The 23090-nt window shown below is 40.3% G+C and overlaps 4 protein-coding genes across 4 annotated transcripts; 2 read left to right on the forward strand and 2 right to left on the reverse strand.

Annotated features, from left to right (window-relative positions):
- Positions 1-608: 608 nt before the first annotated feature.
- tmem86b (transmembrane protein 86B) lies at positions 609-2264 on the forward strand. Its single transcript, XM_068579572.1, has 3 exons — positions 609-659; positions 821-1064; positions 1807-2264. Exons 1-3 carry the CDS (start codon positions 609-611, stop codon positions 2262-2264), a joined length of 753 nt encoding a protein of 250 aa, XP_068435673.1.
- A 676-nt stretch (positions 2265-2940) lies between these two features.
- hspbp1 (HSPA (heat shock 70kDa) binding protein, cytoplasmic cochaperone 1) lies at positions 2941-6232 on the reverse strand. The gene is made up of 8 exons (XM_068579026.1): positions 6049-6232; positions 5692-5822; positions 5001-5208; positions 4647-4871; positions 4285-4440; positions 3700-3796; positions 3483-3594; positions 2941-3197 (listed from the first exon to the last, which is right to left on the reverse strand). The coding sequence occupies exons 2-8, from the start codon at positions 5809-5811 to the stop codon at positions 3117-3119; spliced, it is 999 nt and encodes a 332-aa protein (XP_068435127.1). The 5' UTR covers positions 5812-5822; positions 6049-6232; the 3' UTR covers positions 2941-3116.
- Positions 6233-6477: 245 nt separating this feature from the next.
- tufm (Tu translation elongation factor, mitochondrial) lies at positions 6478-10522 on the forward strand. The gene is made up of 10 exons (XM_068577801.1): positions 6478-6735; positions 7229-7275; positions 7357-7495; positions 7669-7835; positions 8016-8285; positions 8466-8598; positions 8861-8965; positions 9356-9507; positions 9819-9938; positions 10091-10522. Exons 1-10 carry the CDS (start codon positions 6699-6701, stop codon positions 10259-10261), a joined length of 1341 nt encoding a protein of 446 aa, XP_068433902.1. The 5' UTR covers positions 6478-6698; the 3' UTR covers positions 10262-10522.
- Positions 10523-14733: 4211 nt separating this feature from the next.
- On the reverse strand, positions 14734-21549 carry kcnj12b (potassium inwardly rectifying channel subfamily J member 12b). Its single transcript, XM_068578917.1, has 2 exons — positions 21025-21549; positions 14734-18461 (listed from the first exon to the last, which is right to left on the reverse strand). The coding sequence occupies exon 2, from the start codon at positions 18325-18327 to the stop codon at positions 17053-17055; it is 1275 nt and encodes a 424-aa protein (XP_068435018.1). The 5' UTR covers positions 18328-18461; positions 21025-21549; the 3' UTR covers positions 14734-17052.
- Positions 21550-23090: the final 1541 nt, after the last annotated feature.

Raw genomic sequence — 23090 nt, forward strand, 5'->3', positions numbered from 1 at the left:
TTCTTTTTGCTTTTCCATTAAATAAATACAAACATTGGATGGAGTTGGAGTTTAAGTTGCCAGCCTTGACATTTATTAGTGAACTATTGATCTCTCTTTTCATAATAGCAGAGATGAATTGCTCATTTTGCATTACCTGCAAGGTTTCAAGATATGAACCAACAGAAGTCCCTTTTTTTGCTATTTTCTCACTATTCATGTCATTACCAACAATATTTGTCAATTCACAAGTAAGAAATCAACCTTTAGCATATGAGTTTTCTCCTAGTTCAACTTTGCTCCTCCTGAGTTAATGTCAGCAATAAATTAAAAGCTGAAAAAGGTCAAAGGTCAGACGTTTGGCCATGAGAACTCAAAACACAGAGAACATTGATTATCAGAGAGCAATCAGACGGCAAAGATCGGTCCAAAGTTCACTGCTATGAAAGACTAACAGACTGAGAGACGTGGCAGAGATTCGAGACAGGAGGGAACAAGACGAGCATCTGAGGATTATATGTGACGACAGGACTTCAAAGACAGAAGAAAGTAAAAGGAGTCAAGAAGACGAGACAGGTTCATCCAATTGAGAGATCTGCTGAGTCCACGACAGTGCTGATTCGGAGACAATGGACATCCTTGAGACAGATGCCTATGACAGGCGGCAGAGGAGAAACTCAGTAACTAAAAATCATTGATTTACATTCACTGGTCAATAGTTGGTTAAGAAACAACAACATTCTTCATGTGTAAAGGATAAAATTGTCTAAAATCCTAATTTCAGCCTAATTCATGTTGTGACTCGTCTCCCCATTTCTTTCTGTTCCTCACTCTCTACTAGTCTTGCGCTCTCTTTGTTTCTCTCCTGCCTTTCTTTTTGTCTGCAGCTTTGTTCTTCTACCTGTGGACACCTGACTCACCCGCATCCATCATGTCTGCAGGTGTCAAATCAGCACCGATACTCCTATTGGCTGCAGTAGTGCTGAGCTGGAATGGAGGCCAGAGTGTGCTGGGAGTGGTAGGAGGATTGGTTTTCTCTGCTGTGGGTGACTGCTGCCTGGTGTGGCCTGAGCTTTTCCTGCATGGTAAGAGTTTGCGCAAGAGTTTGTATCTCAGAACCCACCACTGAGGTCTAGAGTTTTTAGTTGAGAGACGGCGTGTTCGACTGGATTGTTTCACAAGCAGCCAGTTTAGAAGAGGCTCTCCATACAGACGGATTACTTGGATTCAACCAAAGCCTGCTCAAACGTAATTAATCAATACTGCTCAGCAACAAACGGAAACCAGAATGCTTCCAATATCAATATGGACTGTGCGTTCAAACACCCATACTAGAAATACTAGTTGTAACATTCTATGTCTTACACAGAAAAGTATTTAGTATGTCTAAATACATAGTGTGTCAAACGCAGTATGTCAAATACCAGAATGCCTTGGCCAACTACATCATGTCTCATTTTGCAGTACGTTATGCCATAATGCTTTTCTAGCGATGGACCTTTAATTCTTGGCGCGGCAGACATATGAGCAAAAGGGTCAAAGTTCAAGGTGCCATATTATGAGGAAGTAGTACTTAATTGAAAGCAGACTGCATGCATCAGTATGTACTTTGTACAGCTGCATCATGTACTAAAAGTAAAAGAGTACGTGATTTGGAAAGCAGCTCTTGTCCCGTTGCCTTCATATTCTACACGTGAATGCAGATTCTGTTTATAGAGATTAGTGCATGAGTGAAGCATGAATTAAGGCATTTTCAAATTGAAAATCAAGCTGCAAATAATTGATCCAACTGCTGTTTGTCCTTAACATCTGACACATCTGTTTCAGGAATGGGTGCATTTGCTGTGGCTCATCTGCTGTACTCGATCACCTTCCTCTCCAGTCGTTACTCGGCATATTCCTCTTCCTCTTCCTTCTGGAGTCGTTCTCTATATCTGATCCTGGTGGTGGTGGGAGGAGGTTTCTACACCTACATGTTTCCATACCTGCAGAAGGCGCCAAACTCCGAAATACTGTGTCCAGCTGTGGGGGTCTACATTGTCCTGATTGTTCTGATGGGGACATTAGCGATCAGATCCCGCAACGTGGCAACACTGTTGGGGAGTTTGTCCTTCATGGTGTCTGATCTGTCACTGGCTGTGCAAGTTTTCAAGGCGACAGCACCGATGGAGCATGGTCACACTCTTGTCATGGTTACATATTATTTGGCACAGCTACTAATAGCTGTGGGCGATCTAAAGGCAGTGGAGAACAATGATGACTTTGCAAAATGGAAGAGGTCCTAAACAGCGTCCCAAGAGTCTAAAGTACCTTCATCACCTTGTTAAAATCATGGAAACTATAAATCCTTTAGGTCTTTGAGTTTCTAATATCAACCCATCAAATACAGGGACGGAGGGGAATAGAAGAGGAACACTACTGGTCAGCACTTGAAAGCTACTGGCTTGTGCCAGTGACGGAGTAATAGAGCTGCTTGCAGAGTCAAGTTATTTAACCATGTGTTATCAGCGTGTGTTTGAATAATCATACGAATACCCATAACATTAAAATACCAGCCTGCAAAGAAAACTATAAGAAACTCATTAGAATAATATCTATATTCTGTGATTTGTGCCAAAATATTTTATTGTGACATCAATGTGTAGGTTGTGCATGTGGTGGCAATGCTTTTAACAGAAGAGGATGATATGTATATAAATACACCAATTTGTTTGGTTAATAAGAAAACAATGTTATAAAATAAACAAAGATGTATCACATTCTGTCCTGATCTAAGAGACAATCAACAAAAATAAAAATAAAATACAGACAAACCTATCTTACAACATATAAAGATAAGTTCCACATGTAACATCGGGGTGTATCTATTAACAATTAAATTGGAAGTACTTTACATACTACCTGTGATGGGTATTGGTATTTGGTTCGATGTTATGAGCAACTGAAAACACTGGACTAAAATGACAGCTGACTTGAAAAGTATTTTATACATTATAGTTATTTACAGATTAAAATGCAGCTCTTGTGTGACATGCAAAACAGAGACAGAAACGTTGCTTAGCATCCATGACCCAGATCAAGAATGTCCTATTACATCTTTGCACACTGAAACCAACACAGGTGAGGTCAACAAGACTTCAGCGATCCATCCCATTGTCATCCGACTGTTGCCCGCCAAAACAAATAACCCTCAACTGCTCACAGAAGTCCAGTTCCTCCTGTTGGAAAAGGAAATGTGGCTTGAGAAGCTTTCCTGGACAAGACTAAGTCTAAACCTTGATGATTTTAAAACTAATACCTTGATCAGACTACAATTAAAGTATCGACATGTTGACATCTAGTTTACGGTCAACAGATGGTTTCTTTTTGAAAGACTTACTACCGTGCACAATATTTTTAAAACACTAGATTTTGCAATCATATAGTTGTAGTTATTTATGTACATAAGAAAAGACAACTCTTCTGCTAAATTTCACCATCAGGTTCAAAGACTTAGGAAATACCTGATTCTCTTCTTTTCCTTGGAGCTCTCTGGATCGCTGTCTGAGTAACTCCTTCAGACCCAGAGCAGGATTCCTGCAGTCTTTGAGACCCTGTGGACAGTCTTCCACCAGACTAGACAGATATCAGACACACAAAAAAGGTGTGATTACTGACATGAACCATAAATTGATGTCACTTGTGAGTATTAGAGACAGAAAGGAAGAGAGTGTTTCTTACCAGCAAATGGCGCCAAGCACGTGTTCATGAAAATGTGAGTGTGGCGTGCGGAGAACAGATACTAGCTGCTGTACCATACCCATGGCGACGGCTGTGTCTGCAAGGAAAAGGAAAAAGTTAAGCCTGATGTTGCCTTACATATGAAAGGATGATTCCCATCATTTCCACACTGGGTATTAACTAAAAACTGGTAATGCATACCAGTACTTGGTAGTACCCAAGCATTGCTTCAGTATCGGGACTAAAAAAGTCCCACCCAACTGTAACTGTGCGTTGAGCCTGTGGTGTCGGTGATCAGCAGAAAGTGGATCCACGATACCCTAATTTATCATGCAAACTTATTAACTAACTAAAACTGATCTCTTGCAACTTAACCCAATATAGTTTATTACATTAACTGCTTGGATTTTGTATCATTTAATTTGACCTTTATTTAACCAGGAAAGCTCTATTTTGATTAAAAGTCTTTCAAGAGGCTTCTGCCCTCTAAAGTGGTTAACCAGCTTTTTGACAAAGACAAAAGGAAAAAAATCCACAGCTTTGTTGAAGGTCACTGGACTGTCTCGATGCCTCTCTCTTTAGTACCTTTTAGCTCGGGATGCGACCTCAGCAGGTTGAGCAGAAGGAATGCAGACTTGGTCCTGAGCTTCTCGATGTCTGATTGCATGACTCGCATCAGCACAGAGAGGCCATCATGGGACAAGAACGCCTGGAGTCCGGCATCCTGCTCTCGAATCAGACCTAAAGTCACAACCAGATCAGTTACAGTTCTGAGGTGTACTGTATGCCCAACACAAAGCGACATGAATGCAGGCAGCATTACAATCTGGTCTAAATACTTTACACGCTCTCCTTTAGTGCATTAAGGCCTTTGATTAAACTACTAGTCAGTATTATTAGCTAGTTTTAAGTTGACAGAATTGAGCAATAATGTCTTAGATACTCACATGACACAGCGTAAAGGGCTTTTACTCTGACAGTGGGGTCAGGGTCCGAGTCGGTCAGCTGCAGCAGCTTTTGCAGAACCCCGGTACTAAACAAGTAGACCTGCACCTGCGGCATGTTCTGAGCACAGGAAGCGATGAGATGGGCAGCACGCCATCTCAGGCCACTTTGGGCATGACACAGATACTTGGAGATACACAGTTCCAGTCCACCAAGAGTCATTAAGTCTGTAAAGTAGAGGAGCAGGGTACACACTCAAATATTTATTATCCATAACCTCTATGTAGCTATTGGCTCATACTAACAGGATGACTTATAGACTGCTTGGGAAAAGTATAGTATGATTTATTACAAACCTCTTGCATTGTCCAGGTTCTCACACAAGTCTGACAGAACCTCAAAGGCTGTTTCTCGCCCATCTTCATCCTCTTCATCCTCTCCTTCTCTCTCCAATTCGCTCATTCCCTCCTGGCGTAAGACGACCAAGCACCGCTTTATCTGCTCCACTTCATCCATCTGCCCTTTGCAGACCTCTGCTAGAGCATCTCTTAGAAATATTTTCCTCTGTAACAGAGAAAGAGTATTAGTAAAATAAGGTTTCTTAATTACTTTTGATGGATGGTAGACGTTTTCATGAATACAAATAAAAAAGGGAAATATCTAAAGTGAACTCTCAGTCCAAAAGTCAAAGGTGTTCGTCTCAACATAGTCGGAGATTTAGGGAAAACATCTTAAAATTGTATGAGATGAAACTAGTGAATTTGGACATTTGTGTAAAAATGTGTTATCACAATGAATAGTCAACATATTGAACTAATGATGTCCATGGACTGACTCATGAATCAAATATTTTCCAGCTGTACTTGTGTCATAAACACATATCAAATACTAACTGGCTATTAATATAGTACCATACTAATGTATGAACGCATGCTCCTTCTTTGGTCCTGTGAAGACTAGGTTAACTGAGCTAGACAGTCTGGACTCAACGAGGTGTGTTGCCCAAAGCCCTCTCAGGTTGTAAATGTACATTTAACAGACCCGTACCTCCTCTGACATGGGCTCAACAGAGTCAGGTCCCTCTGGGGTTGATCCAGCATCCACTGCCAGCCGCAGGACACCCTGGAGGTTTTGGGGATATCTCCTGGTCTGTCTGTCTTCTGCCATGATGTGCACCGCTGAGGTGGAAACAAGACATCAAAAGAATTAGCGGGACAGGCACAACTTAAGAGTTTACGTCGTCAGCGCTTGTAAATATAAAGCCCACAAACACAGGACGCAGACCCAGCAGATAGTTTTTAACTTTAGTCTAAAGATGCTAGCATTACCTAGACATCATATGAATAATATGAAGAATTAAAAACAGAAACACAGTATCGCTACACAAACGTTAACACAACTTACCTTGTCAGGAGTCCTATGAATAGTGTTGAATAAATGGACTCTGTGTCTTTTAAAGTATGTTCCACAGAGTAACACGAATGAGCTAGAACATTCTAGCTAACGTTAGCTTAGCTGAACTCACGAGTGACAAGGAGGCTGCCATGATGTATGTACCGTAAACCTCGAACCAAATTGGCAAGCAAAATGTATTTTTTCCTCGCATCTGAGTCTTTTCAGTCTTCACACTTTCTACGCTAATTTAGTTAAAAAAATATATAATATAGCAAACAGCGACATAGCAACAGCAACACAACTTAAGCATTTACTTCGGCACAACAGCAAACGCCCCTGTATTAGCACGTTTACGGTAAATCAATAGTGTTTGGACGCGCATGCGTGAGGTTCAGAGCGTTTCAGTAACAGAGAGAGGAGTATCTCTGGTGGATCCTTTCTTATATACAATATGAAATAAACTATAAATTCATCCACCATATTTCACCACGTATCCTGTTCATGGCCGTGGGGGGCCTAAAGCCGAGTCCAGTTGTCATTGGGTGAAGGGTATAAGCTGGGCTGGTCTGCTGTGTAGCGCTGCTTGATACGACAGCTGTAGAACTGGTCGGGTACTCTCTTTCTTGTTCGTTTGTCTTTGGTTTGCCTAACCATCCAAGATGGCGAAGCTTGTGGGACTGCGTGCATGTTTCTCAGGTAAAATCTTTTAATTCTCTTGTAGTTACCGAATTTAATTATTTACCAGCCTTGTTTTATTCTCATAGCCCCCGCTTTGTTATGCACATAACATAAAATGCTGTTTACTTTTGTCGAAAAATAATCTATGGTGAAAAAAGAGACGCTACCGTTTCTTCGTTAGCAGAGCAAGGTCACGTTACCAATGGGTTTTAGCTAACGATATAGTTTGTCGTGGATGAGAGCTGACTGATGTGTATTGACACTTGCTTATATTAATGAAAGTTATGTAGCTACCGAAGCTCACTAATTAATGAACAAACCGTCGCTTAATCGGAGAGGGACCCAAGTCGCCTGGTTTTAAGGGTTTGCATAGTTGCTTTTAGCTGAGGACAATGCATGTCTGAATACATAAGCAGATATGATTGTATTTACTTTTACAAAACGATCCTGTCCAATAATTAGCAATGATCTTAATTTACATTATTCTCCTCTTTTGATTATCTCATCTCAGCCATTCAGCTGTCTTCGCCATGCCTCCTACACAGCTCCTTCAAATTGGTGAGTGTGCCCACAAAGTGCAATGCACAGACTTTTTAACATGAATTTTGCTGCAGTGTAAATCCTGTCTTTGTCATGTAGGGAGCTGTGCCTCTGAGTCGGCGGACCTTTGCTGTAGAGGCTAAGAAGACATACAGCAGAGAAAAACCCCACGTCAACATTGGAACAATTGGCCACGTTGATCACGGCAAGACAACCCTGACGGCTGCCATCACAAAAGGTAGAAACACTGACGTCCTATCTTTTAATTCCTACACACTGAAATATTTAATTTGATCTAGACACTTAAATGGCTCCACTGAGCTATGGAGAAATGAGGCCTTGACCTTTTTTTGCCAGAGTTGTAAAACAAGAAATCTGAATAGTGACCTTGATGTGTTTTTGGGTCCTCAGTGCTCGCTGAGGCTGGTGGCGCAAACTATAAAAAGTATGAAGACATTGACAATGCCCCTGAGGAGAAGGCAAGAGGAATCACCATCAACGCCTCCCATGTAGAATACACCACAGCCAACAGACATTATGCTCACACAGACTGTCCTGGGCATGCCGACTATGTCAAGGTAATCTGCTTTACTTCTACAAAGCATCGGTAACCAACCTGATGATGCAACCTTGTTATTTTTAGCTGTGCAGAATCCTTGTTTCTCCTTAAGCATTTCAAGCTGAATTATTTACATTATAAATGACTTAAAAAGGTAATTAATCCTCTATAAATACCCTGCACGCTTTCTTTTTTTTAGAACATGATTACTGGCACAGCTCAGATGGACGGCTGCATCCTGGTGGTGGCGGCCACTGACGGCCAGATGCCTCAGACACGAGAGCATCTCCTGTTGGCAAGGCAGATAGGAGTCGAGCATGTGGTGGTTTTCATCAATAAGGCCGACGCCGTGGAGGACAAAGAGATGGTAGAGCTGGTGGAGATCGAGATCCGCGAGCTGCTCACAGAGTTCGGCTATGATGGCGAGAACACGCCTGTTGTGGTAGGCTCAGCCCTCTGCGCCCTGGAGGTAAGAGGAACGCTCTGTCATTTGTCTCTCAGTTTAGTCGATACTGTAAATACTTAATAATGCTGATCGGAACTACTGTTGAAATCACTCGTAGTTTACGGCCCTGTCGATACATTTTGAGTCTCTGATGTAAAACATCTGTATGTGAACTGACTGAATTTTTGTTTTCCTCCCTCTTAGAACAGACAGCCTGAACTTGGTGTGAATGCAGTGATGCAGCTGCTGGAGATAGCAGATTCATACATCCCTCTCCCCAAAAGAGAGCTTGATAAACCTTTTCTTCTGCCCATTGAAGGGGTGTATTCAATCCCAGGTATGAATAAATTGCAAGCAATGCAGCCGGCACATTTGTCATATCAACACTTAACTGTAAAGCTAACAATTAAGGAGGATTTTCGCAGAATTAGTTACTTGAAATGAATGTATAACTTTTATGTCCCTGTGTTTAGAGTGTAGTAAATATGACTGATTTGCTTCACTGGCTGTAAAATCCAACATCTCAAAACAAGTCAGACGATGGTGATGCCTAAAAGTTACTTGCTTTAAATTTGAGTGTTATCATTTGTGTCGTTCAGGCAGAGGTACTGTGGTGACCGGCACTATGGAGAGGGGTATCATCAAGAAAGGAGACGACTGTGAGTTTCTGGGCCACAATCGCAGCGTCAAGTCAGTGGTTACAGGTGAGTGAAAGGAAAATGCAATCGAAACTCAAAGAAGGCGCTCCTGTGCTGTTTACAAGCATATCAACCACCAGGTGACATATTAAATGGAAAGCCTGAACCAAACGTTGATGCTTCCATAGAGGGCATGAAAACTCACTGAATGGTTTGATAAGTATGCAAATGATGTGAATCATAAGTCATAACCTCAAGATGTATGCACAGTTGACAACCTTATGTATGGGAGTGTTTAACTTCACACTGCCTCAAGGGTCCACACACACACATCTTAAAAACGTTTAACCTGGTGGTTTTATTTGTGGCCATGAGTCTGATCAGTTAATGGTTATGTAATACTTTATGTATGTATACTGTATCATTTTAACTTGTTGTTTTTTCTGTTTTGCTCAGGTATTGAGATGTTTCACAAGTCTCTGGATCGGGCAGAGGCTGGAGATAACCTGGGCGCTCTGGTCCGAGGACTGAAGCGGGAAGACATAAGGAGAGGGATGGTGATGTGCAAACCTGGATCCATCTTGGCATACCAGACGATCAAGGCCCAGGTCTGAGAGCACAAAGTGCAGTCATTATTCACTCATTTCAAATATTGCTTTACAATTAATCTAAACGGCTAATTTGTACTAACATGTCTGTAAATAATCTAATAATTGTCGTGGCCAAAGAACAATTTTAAAGGCAAACTGGGAGACCAGCCACATGCACAGAAATGATCGGAATCATTCACTTACACTATCTGCGCACAAAGAAAAACATGTTTGGTTCAGTTATTTATTTTTGTTTTTTGCTATTTAAAATAAAATACACATCTCACTGTATCCAGTAACCTAAACACATTGTGCTCCCTCTATTACAGGTGTATATTCTGAGTAAGGAGGAGGGAGGCAGACACAAACCGTTTGTCACCAACTTCATGCCCGTCATGTTCTCTCTAACCTGGGACATGGCCTGCAGAGTCACTCTTCCTGATGACAAGGTTTGTGCGTTTTAACCTTTTTAGTTACAGGATGTCTGTCAAATACAATTAATCTCTAAAAGCATTTTGACAGCGTACTGTTGAATAATTTTCTTTGTTGGCATAGAAAAATGTTGACCACTCTCCTGTCTGTTGCTCTTGTCTTTGTTCAGGAAATGGTAATGCCCGGCGAGGACACCTCCTTGACGCTCACGCTCCGCCAACCAATGATTCTGGAAAAAGGCCAGAGGTTCACCCTGAGAGACGGCAACAGGACCATTGGCACCGGCCTGGTCACAGACATCCTGGCGGCTAAAGCTGAGGAGCAGTGCAACTGGGGCTGAAGGGAAACTCTGCAGGGGGCTGGGGGGGAGGGTGTGTGGTTGTCTGTGTCTGGTCAAAACAAGTAATACTAGAAATATACAAATAAAGTACATAAACCCGTGCACAAACCTCAAACAAGAAAGGAATACAAATTGATCTGTGGCGCTGTTGTGCAGGTTCACCCAACCAAAACACCGACTTGTTTAGCTTTCTCGTTATGTCAAAATACCAGACTGTCAGAATTATGCCATTTATGTAATAAAATGTATTTAATAATTGAATGCCTCCTTTGTTTGTGTGGTTTTGGCTTTCACGAGTAAATATTAATGAATAAGTCTGCAGCTCAAGACTTACAAACATGTTGATTAGTCACAGTAGGTTAAAAAAACAGCACAGGTGTTTCTAATAAGACTAACGATGGCTCTGAGTGGCTAAATTCAGCCACTATTGATTTTATTAGTTACACCTGTTATATTCCTACTCTGGTAAGTCAAAATGTCTTCTGAAGGCCTGTAAGATGTGTTTGTTAAAAAATGAATATGCCACATGAGGGCAGCAAAGAGATGCTTCATTCTTTGCTAAATAATTGAGTATCAATAGTTAAGGAGTCAGTAGGAGTATGTCTCATCTATTCTTTTTAATGTTCAGTTAAATTCACAATTTACTTAAAAGACACTTCATTCTACAGTTTGTGGTTGATATATGATTGACTATCAACTTCATAACTTCTCTTGGTATTGATGTTTAGAAATATGAAATCCCCCTGCTGATCTCTTTCTCAGCATGGTGTCCTGAGAGGCGATGGATTAAAAATGTGAATCGTGTGTCACGCATTAAAAAAAGATCAAGAATTTTGCACCAAATATTGCACAAATAATAAAACATTCGATAATATGTCTATATTATAACTATTACTATAATCAGTCGGGAAATGTAATGAAAAAATTAAGAAAGAAATATTCAGCACAATTAGAACAAGCACACGTATCTGTTAGATGGAGACGAGCAGCGTCAGCCTGAGACAGAAGTGCATGGCTGACATTGAACATCTTAATAAGTCCTAATAGATGTTGAAGGTATAGCGTCCTTTTGCAGATCATTTCAGTGTGATAATCCAGCCTGACCATGTTGGTGTTTGTGTGCGCTGAATATTTGGTGTCCTCTCTGCTCGCTGGTTCTCCGGTTGCTCTGTCTGCTGACGGTATTTGAGTCGGTTCCTCCTGTAATCCAATCAGCCTGTTGCTGTAATCAAATACTGGACGTCTGCAGAAGTCGAGGCTGGAGCTGCTACTACTGAGTGATGTGCTCAGCTGGACAATGAATGTCTCCATGAGCAAAATACGTTATATGATCAGACATTAAAATGGTTTCATCTCGCAAATAATTCAAATTCACTAAATGTGGTTCAAGCCAGCTTTCATCTGTGACTGATGACTGATGTCACATTATTGTTCACATGCTCTTCATGTTGCTCACAACAACCTCACAATGTAAACGAATCAAAGGCTGCAAACATCAACAACGTTATTAGTGTAATTGCTTGAATGATAGAGCCCTTCTGAGTGATTTGTTATTATAAATCTCATTATTAGATTACTGATGCTGATGCATCATTGTTCAGCTTCACTCTGTTGTAACTGATTCAGTTACAACTAGTTTAATATTCCAATCAGGGTCATAAAAATACATCTTGTGGTTATGATATTAGGTGGAGAGAAGAATCAAGTTGCAGAAAATGAAAATACGAATATGAAAAATGACTTAATGCAATACTTGAGAATATGTTCTTAGTTATTTTTTTCACAGCTGTGGTGATCAGTTGGTTGAGTTAATAAATATGTTCCATAATGTTTGGTAATGTGTGTAATCATAATTAAATATGATTACAGGTATTTTTACACTACTTTTAAAATGGTTGAGGTATACATATTGTTTACACTTAAAAAGTCTTTGCATCTGCTCATGACTCTACTATATTATAGTGTGTTTACACACTATAATGTGTTTTTCATATTGTATCCTACTATTTTGTGTACAAACATGTCTGCATGTTTTTGTTCATTGAAAGTAAAGAAAATTCACACGGCCTCCGTTGTGTCGCTTCACTTGGGACATTTCCTCTCTTTCCTCTGTCACATTTTCCCAGCAAAGGCGGGTTTTTCTAACCAGCGATATTCCATTCACAAGTTCACTTCTCCAACCTTTGAGCTGTCCACACCCCTCAAAAGAATAACATAACACTGCCTGAGCTATCCGATTTAGCTGTGATTGGAACGGGAAGCTGCAATATAATATCACAAAGATACTGAGACTGGTTTCCTTGACTTGTTCTGTCCTGATTAGATGTCACATCAACTCGCCAAGGATGACAGAATTTAAGACTTATTTCCAGCCGGTCTTCAACCTAGATGCCAATTTCCCAACACACTAACTGACTCTGTGCAAAGGCTCTTCATACCCCCCCAAAAAACACAAAAGCTTTGGGAGCTTTTGGGGTTTTTGGTCCATTAGACCTGACATAAGATACATATTTAGTGATTTCATGCTTTCATCAATCAAACAATCCAGTCAAATAAGTAACAAAACCTTTTTTTCTTTTTTTGTCAGTTCCTAAATAGTTGAAACTTCAGTTTTAAATGATTTTCATCCATCAATAGTTGAAATGGTTAGTTAACAGACAATGCAGGATTCATATTATTTAAGTATAAATTGTCTGGAGTTATGGCTTAAGGAGAGGAAGTGCAGCTGTTGCAACGTGTTACTTCTTTCCACCCTCCTCCTCCCTCTGGCAGCTGAGGGGAAACCAGCAAAGAATAGAACTGCTGCAATTAAGGCCAAATTTGCCTTTCAACAGCCCACTCTGCATGTTGGAAGACTGACCCCTCCACAGCTTCTTCATCCTCCAACACTGCAGAGTGGGTGGGAAGCATCCCAGTCTATTCTCAGTGCTCCTTCCATAGCGCAGCACATCTCAAAGTACTATTTAAGAAGAAAAATTAGACTTTCATTTGGCGCTGAAGATATCTTCCTGAAAGTCAAATGCTTGAAAGGGGAGAACAGCTTATCCTGTTAAATGCCACTGTGGTGGGACTGCCAGGATAACAGTTTAATATCTTATCACACCCACTCAGAAGCTCTTTAGCTAATAGGTCGTATTAAATGGTAATGAATTAAAACCAGATCTGGGTAACATTATGCTTGGATAGACGTACCAACAACACACAGGCAGTGATATTCTACTTAAATTAACTCCTTTTACAGAATTTCTAAGCATTTCCCGTCAGTAGGAAACTGTGATCATGCCTTTGTAATTGCTCTGGTCAAGTGTGTGTGTGTGTGTGTGTGTGTGTGTGTGTGTGTGTGTGTGATATCTGTTTTTCAATGTTCAAGGTTACAGAGCAGGGAAATCAAGCAGGACTGCCAAGTCGTGTCTGTACATGTACAAAGACATGGCTGATTGGTTACTTAAGAATAGAATAAGAAACCCCTGACCCAAACCAGATACCAAGCCACCAAATCACAGCCATAAATTACAGTTCATTCCTCTGTGTTTATCAAACAGCTCCCATTTCCCCTCCCTGCTGCACTTAATTGTTGTGACTTGACAACAAACGCAGTCAGAAAATACTAATTGTAAAATAATCCCTTTGTGTCTGTCCACCATGAAGTAAAAAGAAAACTGTTGGCTTTGTGAGATGTGTTTATTGTGGTAATCAACAGGTTTTTTTTTTGTCAATTTATATGTTGTTGTCACACACAACAAATGAAAACCCTTTGATGAGAAAATAAAGTGCAACTCTGAGTCAAGATTGCTTTATCTGCATTTAGTGGAAGACAAAAAGTCGTTCAATTCAGTGGAAGTATTTCCAGTTTCTTGCTTTCATCGAAAATGTATGATATTAACACTGTTTTTTAAAATAATATATCATTACTTATTGTCTATTCATCCAGAAACATCATAAAACCTCAAAATAATAAGAATGTATTTACAATAGCGGTCTGACAAATGTACAAATTAGAGTTCTTCCGTCTTACAAAACCTGCTCCTGGTTGAAATGCAAGTAGAACCTCCATTTGTTTTCTGGAGCGAGCTCATTCTGATATTTTCAGCACAAGTCAGGATATAAATACAAGTGTGTTGAAATTCGCTGAAATGGCAGTCAGGATAAATTAACCCACTTGGAGTTTTCTGTTTGATGAATTGCGGAGTGAAAACTAATTCACGTACACAGTCTGACCTAACATTATTATTTATTTTTGTCCTATATATATATATATATATATATATATATATATATATATATATATATATATATATATATACATATATATATATATATATATATATATATATATATATATATATATATATATATATATATATATATATATTTATATATGTGTATATATATATATATATATATATATATATATATATATATATATATATATATATATATATATATATATATATACATAAAAGAAAGAAAGATAGTAATGCCCCTGGCCAAAAGGGCGCAGGAAAACACAACAGAAACCCTTATAGGCCATCAGTGGATTCAATACTAGAACCAAATTCAACTAGAAAGGTGCACTCAGTAGAGTGCATATCTCCACCAGGTATGTCTGCTGCTGTATTGTGCGCTTGAATTAACACAACCCACAACTGGCTAACCCCCAGTCACCGGACAACAATGGCCTGTGAGGCATCGTAAAACATACTTCAAGTAAACTTTAAAGTAAAACACAACATGTATGAAATGTATGCAGGTAATCGGCTCAAAGTTGTGGTATAAAACACGTCATACGATCTTGCTAAAAACTAAATGAAACTCCCCACGTTCCTCAACAGTGTGTGCTGGTATTTCCGTTAGCCGTAAGCTGTTAGCCAAAAGGGCGCAGAGAATCGGCTCAGGGTCGGTAAAGAGTTTGAGTGAGGAGTCAGCAGGCAGTCAATGGCAGTTTAAATAGGCAATGAAAGGTGTTTTGAGAAAGTGTGAGTCACCACAACCACGATAGGCCCTTGGTCGTGCAGCCGTAACAGGCCTCGCTAAATGTTACAAAGTCTGCTGCGGCAGAATGCGAGAACAGCCGTGAAGAGACACAAAGATGCACAAACACTCATGGACGCTCACACATGCGTGGGCGATAGCATGATTCTCCTGGAGGGTTATGGACTAACATTGTAAGTTAGCAAGATTGTCTTTGCTATTGAAAAGTACAACAACTTCTTCAATGCACTTTGAATGACAAAATCAGTTCAGCCCCCAAATTCCAGCCACCGCAAATGTGAGAGTGTTGGTTTCAGGGAGTATAAGATCAATAGGCAATGAACTGTAGGTGGGAGACTTTAACATGTTGAATGGAATGGGAATTATACATTGAGGATTTGACCTTGAGAAAAACATGGCTGAGAACATAAGAGCCTGTGAAATGTCTCCTTAATGTGTCATCTCAAAAGGATATTGAGCTGAGCAACGTGGGATCCTGGGAGCATTGATGCACTCTGTCTTGCTGTTTATTGGATTTGGGTTAGTTTACTCTCGAGCAATCCCAACATTAGCCTACCGAGAGAGTATTAGTGTTAGTTCTGATCATAAAAAGCTTCATAACTTTTCTTTTTTTCAAGTATTTGGAAATAAGAAAAATAAAAATGAATCTAATCTGTCTTGCCTGTAGTATGGGAGCTAAATAGGGTCATGTTAGAGTGAAATGACGTTCTGAACGTTCATGTCTCACTTCTTTGTCATAGTTATAATACGAGGACTGACTGTCAGCAATACAAAAACGAGGCTGTTTCTATGTTTCCAAATATTCTCCATGGATCATTTACTGGCTAGGATGCTAACTTTGTTGCCTGGGTCCTGTCAGCTTTCGCCTGTTCATGATATCTTAATGTAGCCACAAGACACTTTCTTCATTTAAAAAAGCTTGTTAACTTTTGCCACCAATTTATGAAGCTAATGTTAGCTTAATAAGCTAGTAAACTTTAGCGAATGACCGTGACATAAAATTCATGGTCTGCTCTTGTCTACTGAAATCAAGGACCAAGATTGTTTTACATAATACAAACTTTCCTGTGTAAAATCTTTCTAAGAGTTTGGGTGGCTTAGCGACCGTAACAAAGGGGACCAGGGGTTAGCAAACACTCATCCATTGTCGTGGCAATGTTTCTGCCAAACACAAATCTACTTCATCTACTCAGGTCAAATGTTTCCCTCCAGTTTGAGTTCAAAGACAGAGTTGAATAGTTATCCTTTTAATAAATGATGTATGATCACCATCAAGTGTGTTTCCTTTTCTGTGATGGAAATATGTAAAACTACACCTTGTCATGTGTTATACTTACATGCAGTTCATACATGTATTTCAGTTGTATACATGCCAACTAACCAAGTCATCCATTGGCATTGTATGATGTAGAATACAATCAGCAAAGTGTCAACGTCCCTCTTAATTGCAAATTGAATATTTGAGTGCTGTGAACAGAATCTCGAGATGGTTTCACCAAAACTATGAAATATTTCTCAAAATATTCATACAAAACTATGCTATTGCCATGCACGTTACTAGGATGCAAGTTGAAACATGACAGTTGTTTTGCATTTGATGAGACTCAATAACCATCCCAGGGAAGCAAAAGTTATTCCAATGAGAAATGTGACGAGTTTGTTTGTCTGTTGGCGATTAGTACTGCTGTTTCTCCACTTTTACAGGTATCCTCATGTCAGTGGCATGACAGTCATAGGGGTCTTCACATGCTTGCATTGTTCTGCAACTAAAAGTAAGTAAAACCAGTAACGGCAAAATGTTAAATCTCTGATTCTCTACGGGAGGACCTTTGATCACCTCCCTGGTCATTCCCTAGCTCCGATGAACATCTCCTGTTTTCCTCTTTCTCCACATCTCCATCTTCCTCCTCCTCATCCCTGCTGATGAAGGCCAGCTCGTTTTCATAGCAAAAAGAGTTGGCGCCAGATGTTGGGAATTTTCTCTCCTCCATGTCCTTGGCACTACATCTGGGGGTGGATGGTACTTCGAATGTTTTGTGAAAGTAGGCGTAGTCTATCCTGTACTGGCTCTTCTCCTCAAAGATGACGGGCTCAAAGCGGTGACCCCACAGGATCTCTGAGGGCAGGTAAGAGCTGCGTGCCTGTGTCGTCATGGCTGTGGCCTCCACCAAACCTTCAAGTATAATTACTATCTCAAAGTCAGATGTTGTGAGATCTTGTTTACTGATGCCAAACAGTGGACTTTCTTCATCTATCTCATGTATAACAGTTAGGGGTGCAACCAGAAACAGGCGGTCTGTGCCTTTGTCATAGCCTACGTTCATGTCGAGCTGATCCAGGGGGATGTATTCGCCTTCCTCTGTGTAACGGGGCTTGACGAGCTGGGCTCGCACATGAGCTTCCACAATGTGGCTCTTCCTTAGATTAGCGACCCTAAACATGAGGCACAGCTTCCCGTCACGCAAAGCAATGACTGCATTGTGGCTGAACAGTAGAGTCTCGGCACGCTTTTTGGGCCTTGCCATCTTGGCCATGATGGCACCAATCATGAAGGCGTCGATGATGCAGCCCATGATGGACTGAAAGACCACCATGAAGACAGCAGCCGGACATTTCTCTGTCACACAACGAGCACCATAGCCAATGGTTGTCTGGGTCTCAACAGAGAACAGGAAAGCTGCTACGAAGGTGCGGACCTCTGTGACACAGGGAACAAAACTTTCGTCCTCTTTGGGATGGTCCATGTCACCGTGTAGGAGGCCGATGACCCAGAAGCCCAAGCCGAATGTTAGCCAGGACACCACAAACACCAGGCCGAATAGCAGGAACATGTATCGCCAGCGGATGTCCACACATGTGGTGAAAATGTCAGATATGTACCGCTGTGACTTCTCGTCCATGTTCGCGAAATGGATGTTGCATTGGCCAGCCTTGCTGACGAACCGGCTGTGGTATTTGCGTCTTGTGTGAATTTTGCCATTGCCAAAGCTGCCAACAGCAGGCATGGTACTTAGTCTCAGGCCTTCTTCTTTACAGGACACTAAGCTGTGGTGGTGGGCCCTTCCCACACTCATGCCTCAGTGGGGCACGGCCAGCGGGGCTTCACACTATCAGCCCGGCTCATACAAAACTGACCAGGCTCAGCTCCGCCCCAAAACAGGGTCAGTGTCAACTGGAAACGACAGGCGAGGCACACGAGTATAGTATCCTGTAAAGGAAGGACAGGTGGAATGTTAGTATACAAAAAAGAACCATTATCATTTTATACAATGAATAGATATCACCTAAAAGGGGAACATTAATGCATTTGCTTCTGTTTAAACAGAAAGTTAAGATTATTGTACAGTTTGCAACAGTTCATTAACAATGTGTTGCTGCTTCTGGCCTCAGTGGAAACATCGCATATAAAATACACTGGACAATATCACATATTCTCTATTTCTTTGTCCACACACTTTATGACTGTGTCTGATTATTACCGCTCAATCAGAACAAACTTTTGCTACATTTGAAAAGTATCCAGACTTCTCTGAGAAGTGCTTCACCGTCAACTCAAACATTTCAGGATCTGGTTTCCAAAGCTTTCCCAGCCAAAGCTTGTTGTATTTGTACTTAATCATTTTTCACTGTTTATTTAGTAACATCTCTTTTGATTGTTCAAATTTGAAATTGATGATGAATTTCATTTACAATTAGCCGTGTGTTGAAGCCGTTTAAACATTTGTTTATGCTGCCCAGTTTCGGAAAAACATGCAAATAATTCAGTTACACATAGATTTTCAAACACAATCACACTTCATTTGTAATGTATCCTTCCAGACATTTGATTTTTTTGTCCTGCCTCTCTTTGCCATCTGCTGTATTAGAAATACTCTGGTGTATACAATACATGTTTTTTTGATCAACAAGGTACAGAAATAGCCAGCTAATCCAATGCCCTGCCATTTTATCTGACGTATATTCTGTTTCCTCCAGCTGGCACAACTATTAGAGGCACTGGAGTACTGTGATGAGGCTGTGTCATTCCCCTGTGAGGCTGAACTGGAAAATAATATGGGCTGAAAGAGACGGGGCAGAAAATGGTGTATCCTAGAAGAGAAAGCCTCAGATACAAATGATGGTAGGAATCAACATGTAATAATTTCAGACACATCAATGGATTTTTTTTTTTTAACTTTATCCTGAATCGTTGCAACTGCAGCTTTGAGCTCATCCAGCTTGTACTAGATGTGCTGTCCTACAAATAAAATATGAAATGTATGATTTCCAGCACATTGTGTGCAATTATGATTTTAAAGCCTGCATTAACAGTGCAAGAACCAGTATTATACAGTAGATTTGATCAAAATCCTTCTGGACATCCTGTTTCACATATAACACATCACACCAAGCAACAGGTTTATAGGTCTTCTTTTATTATATATTTTAATCTGTTCATATTTCATGGTCTAATCTTTCAATGTTGTAGTCTAGATTATGTGAATAACAAAAGTATACGCCGAGGGGCTGTGTAACTAAATGCTAACATCAACATGCTCAAATGCTTGCAAGGGTTTTAGCAGGTATAATATATAATAATATAATAAAATGTATAATAAATATAATATAAAATGGCCAGAGTCTGCGCTTTGTTTAGCATGTTAGCATGCTATTATTTGCTAATTAGTAAAAAGTACAGCTGACGCCGATGAGAAAACGATATACTGTTGACGCGAGAGGAAAAGTTAAGTGTACCATATTCATATCCCCCAGAATGCATTGTGAGTACTCAAGTTGTAGTTAAAGTTCAAGTATATTTTCACTTGTGCAATAAACTGATTTTGCCTGGCTCTGTTATCCTTTGTGTACATATAACGCCCAAACCAAAAACCATAGTGAGACGCCGTCTTGAACACCAACAGACAAATGCCATCTGTATATTGATCAAATGCATGCATTAGAAACAGGCAACGCTTCAGTTCAATTAGTTATTATAATTTCTGTCACTTGCTTCATTGATGTTCAGCTGCCCTGATTCTTTATATGAATCTTTATTACTACAGTTTCAGTTCACAGACACAAGCTGATGTCATTTCCCTCATTTCAAGGCGTAAAGTAAGACACTATCACACACCGCCACACTGCAGACTCCAGGGACCCAGAACGAGACACTCAGCTCAGAGATGATTGTTTTTTGTTTTGTTCCTCCAGGAGACAAGATGCAGGCAAATATCAAACAGGATACCTGAGCGCATTAGGAGCGTGCAATTATAGAGCAACTAGGATTTTACTTTAACTTCCAAATGGGGTCACAAAGTTTGCTGTGCAGGTGTCCCCAACACGGATATGGATCAGGCAGAATGTAATACATACACACCAAACAGGTATGAAGTCGAGATTTGATTCAAACACTCCAGAATTAGTGAAGTAATTGTTAAGTACTCCAGGAGGACAATTTGATAAAAACAAAACTCACATGTGTGGATTCAAGTATGGTTACGTATGTGTTTTACGCAGTAGTTTCTGTTCTTCAATGCTCTGGTTGCTAAGAAGCAAAGGTTATTAATATCTAATATGCTGGGCGACTGCTCGTCAGCTCTCCGAGGAGCCACACTCTGCCTGCTGGGCTGTGATCTCAACGCCAGAGCAGAGATGAGTCTACTTCTCTGCTGACGTGGGTCACAACAGAGACTGAAGATTATTTAAACAATAAGACAGTCCACAGGTCTCTCTTTGGAGAAATATTATAATAAAATAGTATATTAAAAATGTAAAAATCACAAGCAGCTTACCTTGTGTGCAAGGTTTTCGAACAATTGTTGATTTCCGGCTTTTCTTTTCTTTCAGATCTCCCAGTCTTTTAGCCGAACTGCTGCATGTTTCTCCTGCGGCTTTCCTTTTTTTTTCAAACTCTTCTCTTCTGTTACGGGTAGAACCACTCTATCCTCGGGAGGCAGAAAAGTAAATAGCCACAGAGTACCATCATGTCTGTGCCTCCTGGTTTTAACGCGTCTCTTTCTCCACTCAGCAAGCAGAGCATTACAATCCCTCCTACAGTAAAGTCCTCCAAAGTTACAGCTCGATTGATATCCAGTTGATCAGAAACAGACAAGAACTGACAAAATCACTCAGTTGAACTACTGAAGTCATAATTTTGACTCTTAAAATAGCACAACGACTTGATCGCCGCTATCCCACACTGGACTCTCTAGGACTCACATGACCTGTAGGGTCCAGTCCAATCAAATAATCCATCTCTCATATCTTATTTTAGAGTCATGGGCAGTCGACAGTCTCACACTGTGTATATCTGCTATGTGATCTTGTTCTGCTGCAGATCCCACTCTGTATCCCACATCCAGTGAACTATTGCTCACTGCTCAGCTCTCGTCCTCCCCCTCCCTTCCACGGTGTCACTGTAGATACTTGGCATTTGGAGACTACATGCTCTTCCCCTACCAAGTGTTGCACCAGCGCTGGTCAGAGTTGAAAGAATCAACTGGTTTAATCAGAACTGATGTTTACAAGAGAGACAGGAAATGATGAGAACATAAACAGTACATATATAATTGTTAAACTAATTTATCTGGATTACATTAGGTTGAGTGGTCCTTCTTACTTTGTGACAGCATTGATTTTAATGCATGTATAGAGTGGAGTTTCTTTATAGACCCACTTTCTTTCAGAACAGCCACATTTGATGTATTTGGTCTAGAGATAACATCTACAATTTTGTGGGTAAAGTAAAAAACAAAAAAGTATTTTACACTGCTAATTCATACCATACTCTGTAATGTTGTCTTTGTTTTCAAACTCAAACCAAACAGATCACAGAGTGGGTGGTGTGGTCTCCATTTTGACTCATTCAGAATGCAAAGCAGCCCCTGTTGAACACGCTGGACTTAAAAAAAAAAAAAAAAGCCCATTTAGGCAGTTTCTTGCTGAACATCCCTCATTTATCTCATTTGTGTGTGTATGCCTATATGACGGAGGAAATCAGTGAAGAACGTGTGTATCACAAGGCCAAGTTTCCTTAGTTAGTTGTAAACCAAGCCTACAAGTCAGCCACACTGGCAGTTGTGTGAGACTGTATTTACAAATAGCAGATACTTGCTAACACATAATGCTAGCCTCAAAGTTCAGCTGAGGCTCATGGGAATTTAAAAAGGTTTGGCAGGTATTTGGTCATAAATCAAATGCATTGGACAACCTGAGTTTTTTCTATTCAACAACTTTAAGTTGTTAAGTTGAAAAGTCAGGATGTCCAAAAGGCTTTAAAACGCATTTAATGCTCTGGAAACCAAGAATGTGTGTACAAAAAAACAAAAAAAAAACATGGGCCAATAAGGAAAAATGTGGATCTGTAGTAGCAAAAGTCATTAGGGTTCATCTTCTGGACAACATGAAAACAATAATAATAATAATAATAATAATAATAATAATATAGTGGCAATCCATCCGTTAGTTAATATACCTTAGTCTAAAAAACATAAACGTGGACCTCATGGTGGGGCCTGAAGAAAAGTCACAAGATCAATAGAATCCATCCTCTGGGGACCATGAATGTATGAATTTCATGGGCACGTAAATATATGGAGATACTTCAGTATAAAGTGGTGAACTGATAAGCGACAATACCGAAGAGCTATGGCAGTGGAGTTAGTATATTATGTAAGCCAATGGACGGACACACTTACATTGTCACTTGATACTTCTGTGAAACCACAATTCATTTCCAAACACCCGAGATTAAAAGATGTCTGCTATGTGCGGAAGGGTGAGATGCGTTGTAAGCCACAACGCAACTCATGCTGTTTTTAACAACGCACCGCCGCACTGCTCTGCCCAGGAGTTTGTC

The sequence above is a fragment of the Clinocottus analis genome, unplaced genomic scaffold, assembly GCF_023055335.1.
Source record: "Clinocottus analis isolate CAN_PGR_092001 unplaced genomic scaffold, fCliAna1.0.p SCAF_16, whole genome shotgun sequence".
NCBI classification, from domain to species: Eukaryota; Metazoa; Chordata; class Actinopteri; order Perciformes; family Cottidae; genus Clinocottus; species Clinocottus analis.

Coding starts and splice junctions, on each gene's coding strand:
- hspbp1 (XM_068579026.1), bottom strand. CDS start 5,811: ATGGCAGAAGACAGACAGACCAGGAGATATCCCCAAAACCTCCAGGGT. Junction 4,872..5,000: donor GAACCTGGACAATGCAAGAG/GTTTGTAATAAA, acceptor TCTACTTTACAG/ACTTAATGACTCTTGGTGGA. Junction 3,595..3,699: donor GTGCTTGGCGCCATTTGCTG/GTAAGAAACACT, acceptor ATATCTGTCTAG/TCTGGTGGAAGACTGTCCAC.
- tufm (XM_068577801.1), top strand. CDS start 6,699: ATGGCGAAGCTTGTGGGACTGCGTGCATGTTTCTCAG. Junction 7,496..7,668: donor GACGGCTGCCATCACAAAAG/GTAGAAACACTG, acceptor TTGGGTCCTCAG/TGCTCGCTGAGGCTGGTGGC. Junction 8,966..9,355: donor CGTCAAGTCAGTGGTTACAG/GTGAGTGAAAGG, acceptor TGTTTTGCTCAG/GTATTGAGATGTTTCACAAG.
- tmem86b (XM_068579572.1), top strand. CDS start 609: ATGGACATCCTTGAGACAGATGCCTATGACAGGCGGCAGAGGAGAAAC. Junction 660..820: donor GGCGGCAGAGGAGAAACTCA/GTAACTAAAAAT, acceptor ACTCTCTACTAG/TCTTGCGCTCTCTTTGTTTC. Junction 1,065..1,806: donor GCCTGAGCTTTTCCTGCATG/GTAAGAGTTTGC, acceptor CATCTGTTTCAG/GAATGGGTGCATTTGCTGTG.
- kcnj12b (XM_068578917.1), bottom strand. CDS start 18,327: ATGAGTGTGGGAAGGGCCCACCACCACAGCTTAGTGTCCTGTAAAGAA.